Source organism: Mytilus trossulus, chromosome 2 (genome assembly GCF_036588685.1).
Source record: "Mytilus trossulus isolate FHL-02 chromosome 2, PNRI_Mtr1.1.1.hap1, whole genome shotgun sequence".
Classification (NCBI taxonomy): domain Eukaryota; kingdom Metazoa; phylum Mollusca; class Bivalvia; order Mytilida; family Mytilidae; genus Mytilus; species Mytilus trossulus.
The window spans coordinates 19523757-19536714 of record NC_086374.1 but is presented as its reverse complement, the minus strand read 5'-3'; the positions used below and the strand labels follow the sequence as shown (position 1 = coordinate 19536714).

The 12958-nt window shown below is 34.2% G+C and overlaps 1 protein-coding gene and 1 long non-coding RNA gene across 4 annotated transcripts in view; one reads left to right on the top strand and one right to left on the bottom strand.

The window, feature by feature from the left end:
• Positions 1-956: 956 nt before the first annotated feature.
• LOC134706692 (uncharacterized) lies at positions 957-6841 on the bottom strand. Its single transcript, XR_010105648.1, has 3 exons — positions 6689-6841; positions 3125-3173; positions 957-1113 (listed from the first exon to the last, which is right to left on the bottom strand). It is a non-coding gene; the product is annotated as an uncharacterized LOC134706692 (long non-coding RNA).
• Positions 6842-6989: 148 nt separating this feature from the next.
• The window catches only part of LOC134706691 (methylmalonyl-CoA mutase, mitochondrial-like), a 44794-nt gene continuing 38825 nt past the window's right edge, over positions 6990-12958 (top strand). The window contains exons 1-4 of one of the 3 annotated variants that reach the window (XM_063565858.1): positions 6990-7240; positions 8079-8204; positions 8710-8841; positions 12383-12489. In XM_063565858.1, the coding sequence (XP_063421928.1) occupies positions 7187-7240; positions 8079-8204; positions 8710-8841; positions 12383-12489 (419 nt within the window). In that variant the 5' untranslated portion in view covers positions 6990-7186. Of the gene's footprint in view, positions 7241-8078; positions 8205-8709; positions 8842-10157; positions 10232-11099; positions 11235-12382; positions 12490-12958 lie in introns of those variants that run through there. The other 2 variants (XM_063565860.1, XM_063565859.1) reach the window with 2 other exon arrangements.

The window sequence follows — 12958 nt, the reverse complement described above, 5'->3', positions numbered from 1 at the left end:
CATAGATTTCTATTCTTTTTTACTTAAGTTAGAGTGCGAAAACTAAAAGTATTCGGATGACGACGAGGCCAACGTGATAGCAATATACGACGAAATTTTTTCAAATTTAGCGGTTGTATAAAAACTGATGCTACCCAAATTTGGACTTGGTATGAGTTTGGTGATGGTTAGCATTGTGTTTAACTTTCATAAACATTCCTCAAGGCTAAATTAAGTTAGAGAATGGAAACAAAAAATTCAGCATTTTTCCATTTGTAAAGTGGCATAGCAGTAAAAACAACACCTCAATATTATTATCTTGATCTGTATTTTGTGGTATTCAGCATTGTGTACAAGTTTGGTTGAGGTGAACTTACATTGGAGAATAGAAACGAAAAATTGTAAATGGGCATAACAGTGGAACAGTCTGCCTTATGGTCGGGTTGTTGTCCCTTTGGCACATTCCGCATTTCCATTCTCAATTTTACTACTGTGAACTACAACTGAGAGCAAAATTATAGTCCTTTTTATAAAATACTAGAGACCACTTGGAAATGAAATCAGAATTATTAGTGATGCTAATGATTTCTGACCGTCCAAATCAGGAGCCTCTGGTCTTTGTTAGAAATAGATGTGTATGATTTTTAATTTAAGTTTCTTTTAAATATTTGAGAGTTCCAGTATGACGTTCAAATCACTGAACTAGTACACATTTTTAATTTGGGGCTACCTGAAAAACACGTCCGAGTGGGTGATTTTCTTGCTGTATTGAAGACCCATTTGTGGACTTCAGCTATTTCTGCATTTTGGTCAGGTTGTCGTCTCTTTGACACATTCCCCATTTCCATTCTTAATTTTATTAGTACAAAATGTACTGTGAATAACAACTGACTTAAATGTTTATATATAAGGTTCAATTATTTTGGTAAAAATGCTATATAGTTTAAACAGAATCAATAAACAACAAATACAATGACTTCTATTTGTAATATGAACTGTATTATATAAGTATCACAGTTTTCACAGTATAATGCTACAATGTCAATCAATTTTGAAAAGTTTTGATGTGATGACTAGCCATGGGCTGTCCGGTCTGCAATATCTCTATAGATAACTTCTCAACCCCATAGTATACTGAAAAGAAACATAAAAAGTTATTCATTACATCATAGTACAACAATTCATCAAATTTAATTCATATTTTTCTGCAATAGAGTTATAATATCAAGCCTTATACTTACAGCCACCATTGTCCACACAATATTAACATGATTAAGTAAAGCTGAAAAACTAAATGACCAGCATTGATAAGCTTACAACATAATACCACTGTTCAAGCAATCAAGGAGTTAATATTTTAGACACCTTGTAAATCATGTTGACTTCAGTTTTGACTAATCTGTCATTCTAATTATCATTATATCAGACTTTAGCAGCGAGGTTATTTATTGTGTAAAAGTGCAATGTTTTCAATTGTTAATCAACAAAAACAATATACTGGACCATTTTATTTAGTACCATGTGGATACTTAATTTAACATTGTTATTTTATTTAGTACCATGTGGATACTTAATTTAACATTGTTATTTTATTTAGTACCATGTGGATACTTAATTTAACATTGTTATTTTATTTAGTACCATGTGGATACTTAATTTAACATTGTTATCTTTGATTTCAATACACATTTATATCAAATTGATCCACATTGTAAAAGTCTGATTAACCAGTAAAGGTGTTTTATAACCATCTGCTTGAGAATAAGGCACTTGGTAATAATGTGACAAACAAAAACCTGATCAGCTTTACATAAATTGAAGTTCAGAATGTTAATTGGTATACTGTTTGTTTCTTTTTCCTGCTCTGGTAATTTAAGATATCATTTGGTTTTGTTTCCTTTCCCTGCTCTGGTAATTAAGAGATAACTGTATTGTATTTGAAGCTTTAAGGACGTCCATCGGTAGTTTTACTGTCGCAAATTTAGTTTACCTGGCGACGCGGAGCGGAGACAGGTAAACGGGTATTTGCGACAGTAAAACTACCGATGGACGTCCGCAAAGCTTCAAATACAATACAGTTATCTCTATTCTAATGCAAAACAAGTTCATAATTAAATTTCAGTCATTATTTCAGTGTAAAATCTTCATTAAAGAAAATTCCGCGAAAAGATGTTATCTTCTCTGGTCCCTAAACTAGGTGACGTCATAGGTATGCTTCCGGCGTCAAACATAAACACCGGGCGTTTTCTGGCTTCTGTGTCGCTTCAGAATGTTATAAAATTTAATAAAAAGAAGAATTTTAAGCGCAACAAGTGAGTTTTTTGTTTATTATTGTAGAAATAACATGTCGATACCTTCCGAAATTTAAAATGTCGGCTTCCTTAGTTACAGACAAGGAGATAGAGAATTTTACGCTTGCTGTCATCCAATCAGAACAATTGTTACAAATTAATTGCATTAGAATTTAAGATATCATTTGGTTTTAAAAACACTAGAAAATAACAATTAAGGGGGAATAACCTGTAATTTGCTATCATTCTAACCAAATATATCAAAATATTTCTTGAATTACCAGACATGCAGAAACAAAAAAAAGTCACTCAGGTCATATTTTAAAACAAACTTAATTCCATAATTTCTTACATCATTTACATGAAACAGATCAAGAGCTGTCACAAATTGGTTTTACACAGTGGAAGATTATGAATTGAACAGTAGATTAAAATGAGCCCCTTAGCTTACATCTTGTACATGCTCTACAAAATCAATTTCAGTTTAATTAATTGTCATAGTGTTAACATGTCAGAAATATGTTATTAGCAAGGCATTATTTTTTCATCAAATTTCTTTGTCTTTGTGAAGGATGAGTTACATACATAATATGCATTTTGGACACTTACATGTACAAGTTGATATTTTTTTTAGTTAATCAATTGTTAATCATAATGTATTCTGGGTACAATCTTCAAACTGCATACAGCTGATGTACATTAATTATTAGTTCATACTTTAGATGTATGATATATAACAAGTCTTAACAACACATCTATTATACTGAAAATCTAAATTGTTTTTGTTTTATTTAAAATGATCTTTCATATGTATTTGATCATCCCATAGTTCAGGGTAGTTTATATCAACTAACCTTGCTAATTCTAATGGAGGCATTCCTTCATCAGCACCTCTCTTGAATCCTAAGAAAAAGAATAATAAAACAAGTTGTATTAATACAGTAACCATGTTTAGTTAACTATAGGTGAACAATGATTAAAGCATACACGTCATGTCCATGTTAATTTTAAACTAACTTGATAAAAAGAAATTTTAAAACTTTTTTATACAGATCCGATCATGAATATAAACATGATAAAAGAAAAGTCAGAGATTATCTGTTCCCTAACTTTCTTTTGAGAAACATATAGCTAAGAATTTTTATATAACCTTTGCCAAAGTCGATTATGTTTAATAAGAACAACTTTGACTACATGATATAAACATGGGATATGTCTAAAATATAGGGATGTCAAAAGATCTGAAATTAAATACTCAGATACTCAGTCATGATACTCGAGTACTGGGATGTATCTTAAACGTCTATTGAAAAGTTTAGATTTTAGGTGGGTTTTTGTCATCACCTTTCTTAAACATGTTAACGAAAGACAAACGTATTACAATTACCTATCATAATAGCAATTTTTGTTTGTGTATGTGTTCAAGGACAAAATTCCAATTAAATCAAGAATATTTGCATGAAAAGTCAGACAATTTAAAGTAGACAATAAATGTATCATCTGTTCCTGAGGATATTTTCAACTTTTGGGTTTTAATGTCACTCTCCTATTTTCGCCGATATATTCAAATTCTAAATTAAACAATTATAGTTAAGTTTCAAATACAGAGTAAATAAATTAATTTAAATCTGCATCTCATACCAATTACGATTACATACAAGTCTTGATTAACAAACAAAGGTAAGTTTTAACGGCTTGTATTGGAAAGTGTTAATCCGTGTACAAACACCGTTAGAAATGTCTCTAATCAGTTGCGTAGGGTTTACTGCAGGTTACTTTGTTCTTGTTTAGAAATATGATCTGGTCAACAATTTCACACGAAAGAACGTTTGCCTTTCTATTTTTTGTTACAAGTTGTGCACATGAAAACATTCCCTCGTAAGGAAAGGATGTTGCTGGTACTACTTGTCATCTCATGATAAAGTTAAACATATGTTTGTTGTTAATAGATCTTATTTAGAACTACGAAGGGGATATTTCAACAGAACTTAAGTTTGAAGAGAACTACATGTATCTGAAAATGTATAACAAGCAAACAAGAATCTGAGTACTAAAACTGTACTCGACCTTCAGATTGAGTACCTGAGTACTCGTTGCCATCCCTACTAAAATAATAAAAAATAAAAATAAAAGATATTGGGTTTCCATCCATGATAAAAAAAAATCACTACTTACATAGCAAAACAAGCAAAAGATCAGCACATTCTAAACAATGTAAATAAATGTATTACATGTATATAAGTCATGCAATACAATGTACATGAGGGTTTGGATTGGGGGTCCATAATTTGAAGTCTTTTTTTTCTATTCAGACTTTTATTTATATTTTTAGACCATTATTTTATAAATCTCTAGTGTTTTTGTTCCTCTAAATCCCATTTAATCTTGACTAGGGCACAGTTAAAGAGAAAACATTGAAAACAAAACTTAATCTGTTATTATACATGTAGGTCCTGAAAACAAAAAAAATCAAACTTTGTTATTCAGAAATTTCAATTTTTTTAGTTATTTTTTCTACATATATCTCTGATATGATTCACACATAATTGGTGAGAATAGTGATTGAGGTACTTTCATGACAAATAACGTAAAAACTTAGTGCCAAATGACGTTAACGGTAATCATGGTAATTTTTAATGCATGACAATAAAATGTACACTTTCTTATAGACTCAACTGATTTTGAAACAGCATGTAATTTTTTACGAAAATGACGCTAATGAAATTTATTTGAGACTTCTGACAAATTACGATGACTATTTATACCTTATCCCTATTTGTTCGCCATAACCATGATAACTGGATATCACACAAGTTGACGTCATAAAACCAATATCTGAGGCCACAATGTATGCATGTAGTCGAGATTCCGCCAATTTAGATGCACCCTTGATTGACTGCAAAGGTACAGCGGATCCATGTACACTCCCTAAGGATTAATGGAGTTGTGGCCTTTACAATATTATCCCACCACCAGAACAATCCCCAACCAACACCGCCAAAGGGAGCGTGTATGACACTGGGAAGTCTGTTATTATGGTGGAGGAAGCCGAAGTACTCGGGTAGAACCACCGGGCCACTCAGTGGAAACAGACAAACCAGAGAGATATCAGAAGACAACTTTGACCAACGGAGGCCCCCAAAGTACCCATTCTAGTTTTAAACTCTGGTCTGGGTACCAGAGATGTGTGCGAGGGTGAAAATTACCTATCTAATGTACTGATACTTTTAGCACCCCGAGTACCTTCAGCACTGTAGCCATCGGTCTTAACCACTAGACCATGAACTCACATGGAAAAGTGATTGTTGTATGACTTCATAAGTTCAAGTGGCCGGTTCAGCTGGAAATAGCGATAAGGTGTTACATACAGCTAAATACCAAAAGTGTAAATACGTTTATTTTATCTCTCTAAAGAAGGATTATCCCTCTATACAAAATATAATAGTTTAAATACAGGTATATAAATCACTATACAGGGGGTTTGGTTTGTTCCCAACCTGTTAAATATGAATTCTAGTCAAATCGGCACCTGGTTAAATCGGCACTTGGTCAAATCGGCACCTAGTCAAATTGGCACCTGGTTAATTCGGCACTTGATGTAGTCAAATCGGCACCCATGTTAAATTTGTTTAATATATTTGTTGTGTACAAGATGTAACTTTGTACAAATTATAATTTGTACAGGGTTTTTGTACAAGTTATAAGTTTTTTGACACACATTTTCTTACACCAGGTGATACAAGTTTATCTTTAAAAATGTTCTAGTTCAATCTTTAAATTCAAATTTATATACTTTAACCTAACATTTCGTGCTATTATCCTTGTCCTCACAATGGAAATGAGGATACCTAATGGTTTAAATTCTAATTTTAATTTTCTCCTGATACCACATATATCCATAAAAAGTCTTTTTGTATCATATAGTTGTGAAAATATGACAGAAATATGCGAAACAAAAGCCGGTGTTACATTGTGTTTTCACTATGCACTTGATTAAAGTTATTAATTAATTGATTAGAAAATTTATCAAAACATCAGTCACATAATATAATGTTGAGAAAACTTTAAATGATTAACCTTTGTATTTTTACTGCTTGATGCTTTTTTACATGTAATGCATGATAAATCCAACCCCCACAATAGATCATAATCGAATTTATACATTTTTAGAATTATTTATATATATCTGGGACTATAAATGCTAGTATACTTAAATTACTAACTTTGCATAATAGTCCCAGTCCCATATATTATATCAAATATTATTGGATGCCGAATTGACTTTAAATAGGTGCCGATTTGACTAGATGCCGATTTAACCAGGTGCCGATTTGACCAGGTGCCGATTTGACTTGTACCCTTAAATATGATAATAAATAATAATGATTGTGTTTTCTTATTTCTAAACCCCAATTTACCCATATATAAAACTGTTGGAATGAATCCATATTGAAATGTTACTCTAACAAGTTTAAGAACAGAGGAAAGTCTCTTTTTAGCTTCTGGACTCATGTCTGCCATAGCTTTACTTTTAAGATTTAAGTTGAAATAACGAACAATTTTATTGGGTAAAGGTATCCTTCAACCAATCAAAACCAGCCTTTCATTTGACAACAAAAATGTCTGCGCCCATACACAACGAATTTTCAATGATTTCAAGGTCTCTTTAAGCTTAATCATTCTTGTCGTTACTCTTCTATTGCAAATTTCAAAACACTTTCAAATATTAAGTAAAATTATCATTAACGACTTTATGTTAAAGAGATAAAGTATAATCTTTGCGGAAAAACGTTTATTCCATTCGGAATACACAAGTTTTTACGTAATAAAACCTGACCTTGAGAAACATTCGCATGATCCCGGGTTTTTCCGTTGTCTAGTGTTGAACCAACAGAGAAACCTCGTAAAAACAAATAATGTATAAAATACGAAATGTCACTGGCCGGTTTCTATGCAGACAAACATTACAGGTATATTTAAACCTTGAACAAAAAAATCAAGAGAAAAGAGAATGCCACTTCCATGAAAACAGTCATAACGCGAAAAATCTTGAGCTGTTGAGACATTTCGGCCTTGGCCAATTTTGTGTCTGTCATTAAAATCTTCAGCCCTGTCATTTCAGACTTACTTTCATTGTTCTCTGCACAACATGTTGTGGTGGACATAGAATAAAACAGGCCTCCCTCTACTGTCTGTCACTGCATCTCTCCGTCCGTGCTTTCATGTGTACAATTCTTGCAAGTTATTTTATTAACAGTGTATATCATCTAGGTTTATAATAGCATTGTCATGGACGAGTATGAAAATCAGCGCCAATCAATTATATATTCATATGTCTGTTTAGTGTATTTTGGTATACATGTACATGTACGTCTATCCGCCCATTGTCAACATGTCAGACATTACATGTTACTCCAAAACGCCAGATTTTGTTATATAACTGATTAGTGATATCATAGCTGATTATATTTAGCATGATTTAGTATGAACAATATCTTTGACTAGTTAAAACATCAGTGAGGATTTATTAAAGAGTTATGCCCCTTGAAAACATTAAATATCTATGGAAAATTGCGTTGTTACATGAAGCACTGAGACTCATGTATACAATTTTTGCCAGGTTTGTATGAAACTTTAATCACAGGTTTTTATATATATGTGTGTTCTCAATTGCAAGCAATCATTTAGCAACAACTGGCTGATCTTTTTGTGAGCTATTATGTTTTTTTTTTTATGGTCTGTTTGATAGTTTCACAACTGTTGTTTAAATAAATTAAATTAAACTGGGTCTATATTCTTCTTTTATAGAGGACTGCACCAGTTTGCTGCAGATGTTTACACAGAGAACCGATAGATCAGTCATGGAAAGAGAAAGCAAAGAAGGAAATCAAAGGAAAAGATCCAGATGATGTACTGATGTGGAAGACTCCGGAGGTAAATTGCCATAATTTTTCAAGATTAACAAGTTTGTCTGTTCTCCAGTGATATTGTTGGCTTTTTTCAAAACTACCTCTACCCTTTTTTATTGGGCATTGTTGGGAAAATATGCGTCATTTTCATCAAATTGGGAAATTAAAAAAAAACAAATATGACTGAAACTTCAATTTACAGACCCATTTTCAAGAGTCAAACCCTGCTTTAAAATAAGACCCCATTTAGTCAGTGATGATACATAGATAGACCCTCAAATGTGCACATATAGTCATTTTAGGCAAGAATTACTACTGAAACTGCACTGTTTGGGAAAAAAAGATTTTTTTCAAATTGGGATTCTTCTCCAGGTGGAAAAGCCTTTATTAACTAATTTAAGACAAACAATATCACTGGTTCTCATCATGCTCATAGTGAAAGTTGTGGTTTTTATAAAAATATTTTTTTATTGTGTGTAATTTTTATTAAGTAACATAAAGTAAACTTGAAGATCTGCATTAAATTTCAGGGCATCAATGTTAAGCCAGTTTATACAAAGAAAGATACAGAACATGTGGAGAAAGAACTTCCAGGCCTATTTCCCTACACAAGGGGACCTTATAGTACAATGTACACATACAGACCTTGGACCATCAGACAGGTAAGTGGAGAACTTCTAGGTCTATTTCCCAACACAAGGGGACCTTATAGTACAATGTACACATACAGACCTAGGACCATCAGACAGGTTAGTGGAGAACTTCCAGCCCTATTTCCCAACACAAGGGGACCTTATAGTACAATGTATACATACAGACCTTGGACCATCAGACAGGTTAGTGAAGAACCTCCCAGCCTATTTCCCTACACAAGGGGACCTTATAGTACAATGTACACATACAGACCTTGGACCATCAGACAGGTAAGTGGAGAACTTCTAGGTCTATTTCCCAACACAAGGGGACCTTATAGTACAATGTACACATACAGACCTTGGACCATCAGACAGGTTAGTTGAGAACTTCCAGCCCTATTTCCCAACACAAGGGGACCTTATAGTACAATGTACACATACAGACCTTGGACCATCAGACAGGTTAGTTGAGAACTTCCAGCCCTATTTCCCAACACAAGGGGACCTTATAGTACAATGTACACATACAGACCTAGGACCATCAGACAGGTAAGTGGAGAACTTCCAGGTTTATTTCCCAACACAAGGGGACCTTAAAATACAATGTACACATACAGACCTTGGACCATCAGACAGGTAAGTGGAGAACTTCCAGGCCTATTCCCTACACAAGGGGACCTTATAGTACAATGTACACATACAGACCTTGGACCATCAGACAGGTAAGTGGAGAACTTCCAGGTCTATTTCCCAACACAAGGGGACCTTATAGTACAATGTACACATACAAACCTAGCACCATCAGACAGGTAAGTGGAGAACTTCCAGGCCTATTTCCCAACACAAGGGGACCTTATAGAACAATGTAAACATACAGACCTAGGACCATCAGACAGGTAAGTGGAGAACTTCCAGGCCTATTTCCCAACACAAGGGACCTTATAGTACAATGTACACATACAGACCTTGGACCATCAGACAGGTAAGTGGAGAACTTCCAGGCCTATTTCCCAACACAAGGGGACCTTATAGTACAATGTACACATACATACCTAGGACCATCAGACAGGTAAGTGGAGAACTTCCAGGCCTATTTCCCAACACAAGGGGACCTTATAATACAATGTACACATAAAAACCTTGGACCATCAGACAGGTTAGTGGAGAACTTCCAGGTCTATTTCCCAACACAAGGGGACCTTATAGTACAATGTACACATACAGACCTAGGACCATCAGACAGGTTAGTGGAGAACTTCCAGCCCTATTTCCCAACACAAGGGGACCTTATAGTACAATGTATACATACAGACCTTGGACCATCAGACAGGTTAGTGAAGAACCTCCCAGCCTATTTCCCTACACAAGGGGACCTTATAGTACAATGTACACATACAGACCTTGGACCATCAGACAGGTAAGTGGAGAACTTCCAGGTCTATTTCCCTACACAAGGGGACCTTATAGTACAATGTACACATACAAACCTAGGACCATCAGACAGGTAAGTGGAGAACTTCCAGGCCTATTTCCCAACACAAGAGTACCTTATAGTACAATGTACACATACAGACCTTGGACCATCAGACAGGTTAGTGGAGAACTTCCAGCCCTATTTCCCAACACAAGGGGACCTTATACCGTATTGTGGGTTATTTTCGCGGGGTGTAAATTTTTCGCTTATTTTCGCGGATAGAACAAAATCGCCAAAATAAATTCCGCCAATTTAAAAGATGCAAAGGTTACAGGGTATGTTAAAAATGTTGAATCTGCCAAAATAATAACTGCCAAAATTTTTTGTATACCTTATTCAAAGAAAATTGTGAAATATATTCACCCGCTAAAATAACCCGCTATACAGTAGTACAATGTACACATACAAACCTAGGACCATCAGACAGGTAAGTGGAGAACTTCCTGGCCTATTCCCTACACAAGTGGACCTTATAGTACAATGTACACATACAAACCTAGGACCATCAGACAGGTAAGTGGAGAAGTTCCAGCCCTATTTCCCTACACAAGGGGACCTTATAGTACAATGTACACATACAAACCTAGGTCCATCAGACAGGTAATTGGAGAACTTCCAGGCCTATTCCCTACACAAGGTGACCTTATAGTACAATGTACACATACAGACCTTGGACCATCAGACAGGTAAGTGGAGAACTTCCAGGTCTATTTCCCAACACAAGGGGACCTTATAGTACAATGTACACATACAGACCTAGGACCATCAAACAGGTAAGTGGAGAACTTCCAGGCCTATTTCCCAACACAAGGGACCTTATAGTACAATGTACACATACAGACCTAGGACCATCAGACAGGTAAGTGGAGAACTTCCAGGTCTATTTCCCAACACAAGGGGACCTTATAGTACAATGTACACATACAGACCTTGGACCATCAGACAGGTTAGTGAAAACAAGCGGTCTATATAGTGTTTAAACCGAGCATTGACTTTCAAAAAATATTTTCATACATATGCTGTCCTTATATCTCAGTGTATACATCTTGACCTTGGATTATATCAGACAACCTAGTAGACCTCTTTACGACCTTGGACTATATATCAGACAGGCTAGTAGACCTATTTAAGACCTTGGACTATATATCAGACAGGCTAGTAGACCTCTTTACTACCTTGGACTATATATCAGACAGGCTAGTAGACCTATTTACGACCTTGGACTATATATCAGACAGGCTAGTAGACCTCTTTGCGACCTTGGACTATATATCAGACAGGCTAGTAGACCTATTTACGACATTGGACTATAAATCAGACAGGCTAGTAGACCTCTTTACGACCTTGGACTATATATTAGACAGGCTAGTAGACCTCTTTACGACCTTGGACTATATATTAGACAGGCTAGTAGACCTATTTACGACCTTGGACTATTAATCAGACAGGCTAGTAGACCTATTTACAACCTTGGACTTTATATCAGACAGGCTAATAGAACTGTAAATTGAGATATGTTTGGATGCATTAACTATTGCCATATTCAACAAAGAATGAACAAACATTTTAAATTGTGATTCAAGAAATGAAGCATGATAGATATAATGTAATCAAAATATAAAAAGTGAATTAAAAAGATTACAAAGTGCAATGAATACATTGTACATACAGCCAGTTGACTGTCAGATACAGGAGAGAACACACTGCAAATTGAGTAATATCCTTACAAAAATGGTTACAACAGCTTAGCTGTCTTTTTCAACATAAATCTTCAACTATGAGACCAAGATCCATAGAAAATAACTTGAAAAAGAAAGGATGTAGGGAAGTGGTCAATGAGTCAGTGAGAATACAAAAGCAATATCATGTTTGGAAATAAAATAAAATGACTTTTACTGTCATTTAAATATAAATTGATTAATTAGAAAGGTTACTTTTACTTCTATTATTTTCCTATCAATAAAATTACCAACAACATGATATGAAATGAAACAAATTAATATGATAAATAGAATCTATAAATTCACACCAAATATGAAAAGTGTGTTACAACTTACCATGGTTACAATTGAAGTTTTTTTCTCAATTCAAAAGTATGCAGGATTCAGTACTGTTGAAGAAAGTAACAAGTTTTACAGAGACAATATAGCAGGAGGACAACAAGGTCTAAGTGTGGCATTTGATCTTCCTACACACAGAGGGTAAGCTTGGTGTATTTATTACATTATTTGACCACCATATGCTTGTTTTTTGTCTTTATATGATATGTTTTTACTACTTTGGCCACACTTTCTACACAAATGTTTCTCTAAAAGCCTTATCACAATCTTGAAGTTGTATGATATATTTAGACGTAAGAATTATGGGCCATTAATGAAAACTATGCATGTAACCAAGTCGAGAGTAGGTATTATAAGAGCTATAACCTATTTTTATCTATACCCAGAAGTTTTGAAAATAGTTGAGTTGCTTAATCGTTTTCAAATAAAGTTAGTCCTTCTATAAATGGAGAGGATATTAGATCCATGCACTGAAAAGATCAGAAATTACAGTTTTATTTTCACTTGTGATGTCATAGAATTATTAACAATGAAAACAAATCACATATTTGAACTAAAATGGCCATTTGGTATATATATATTATTTTTCAAATAGAAAATAAACACAAGT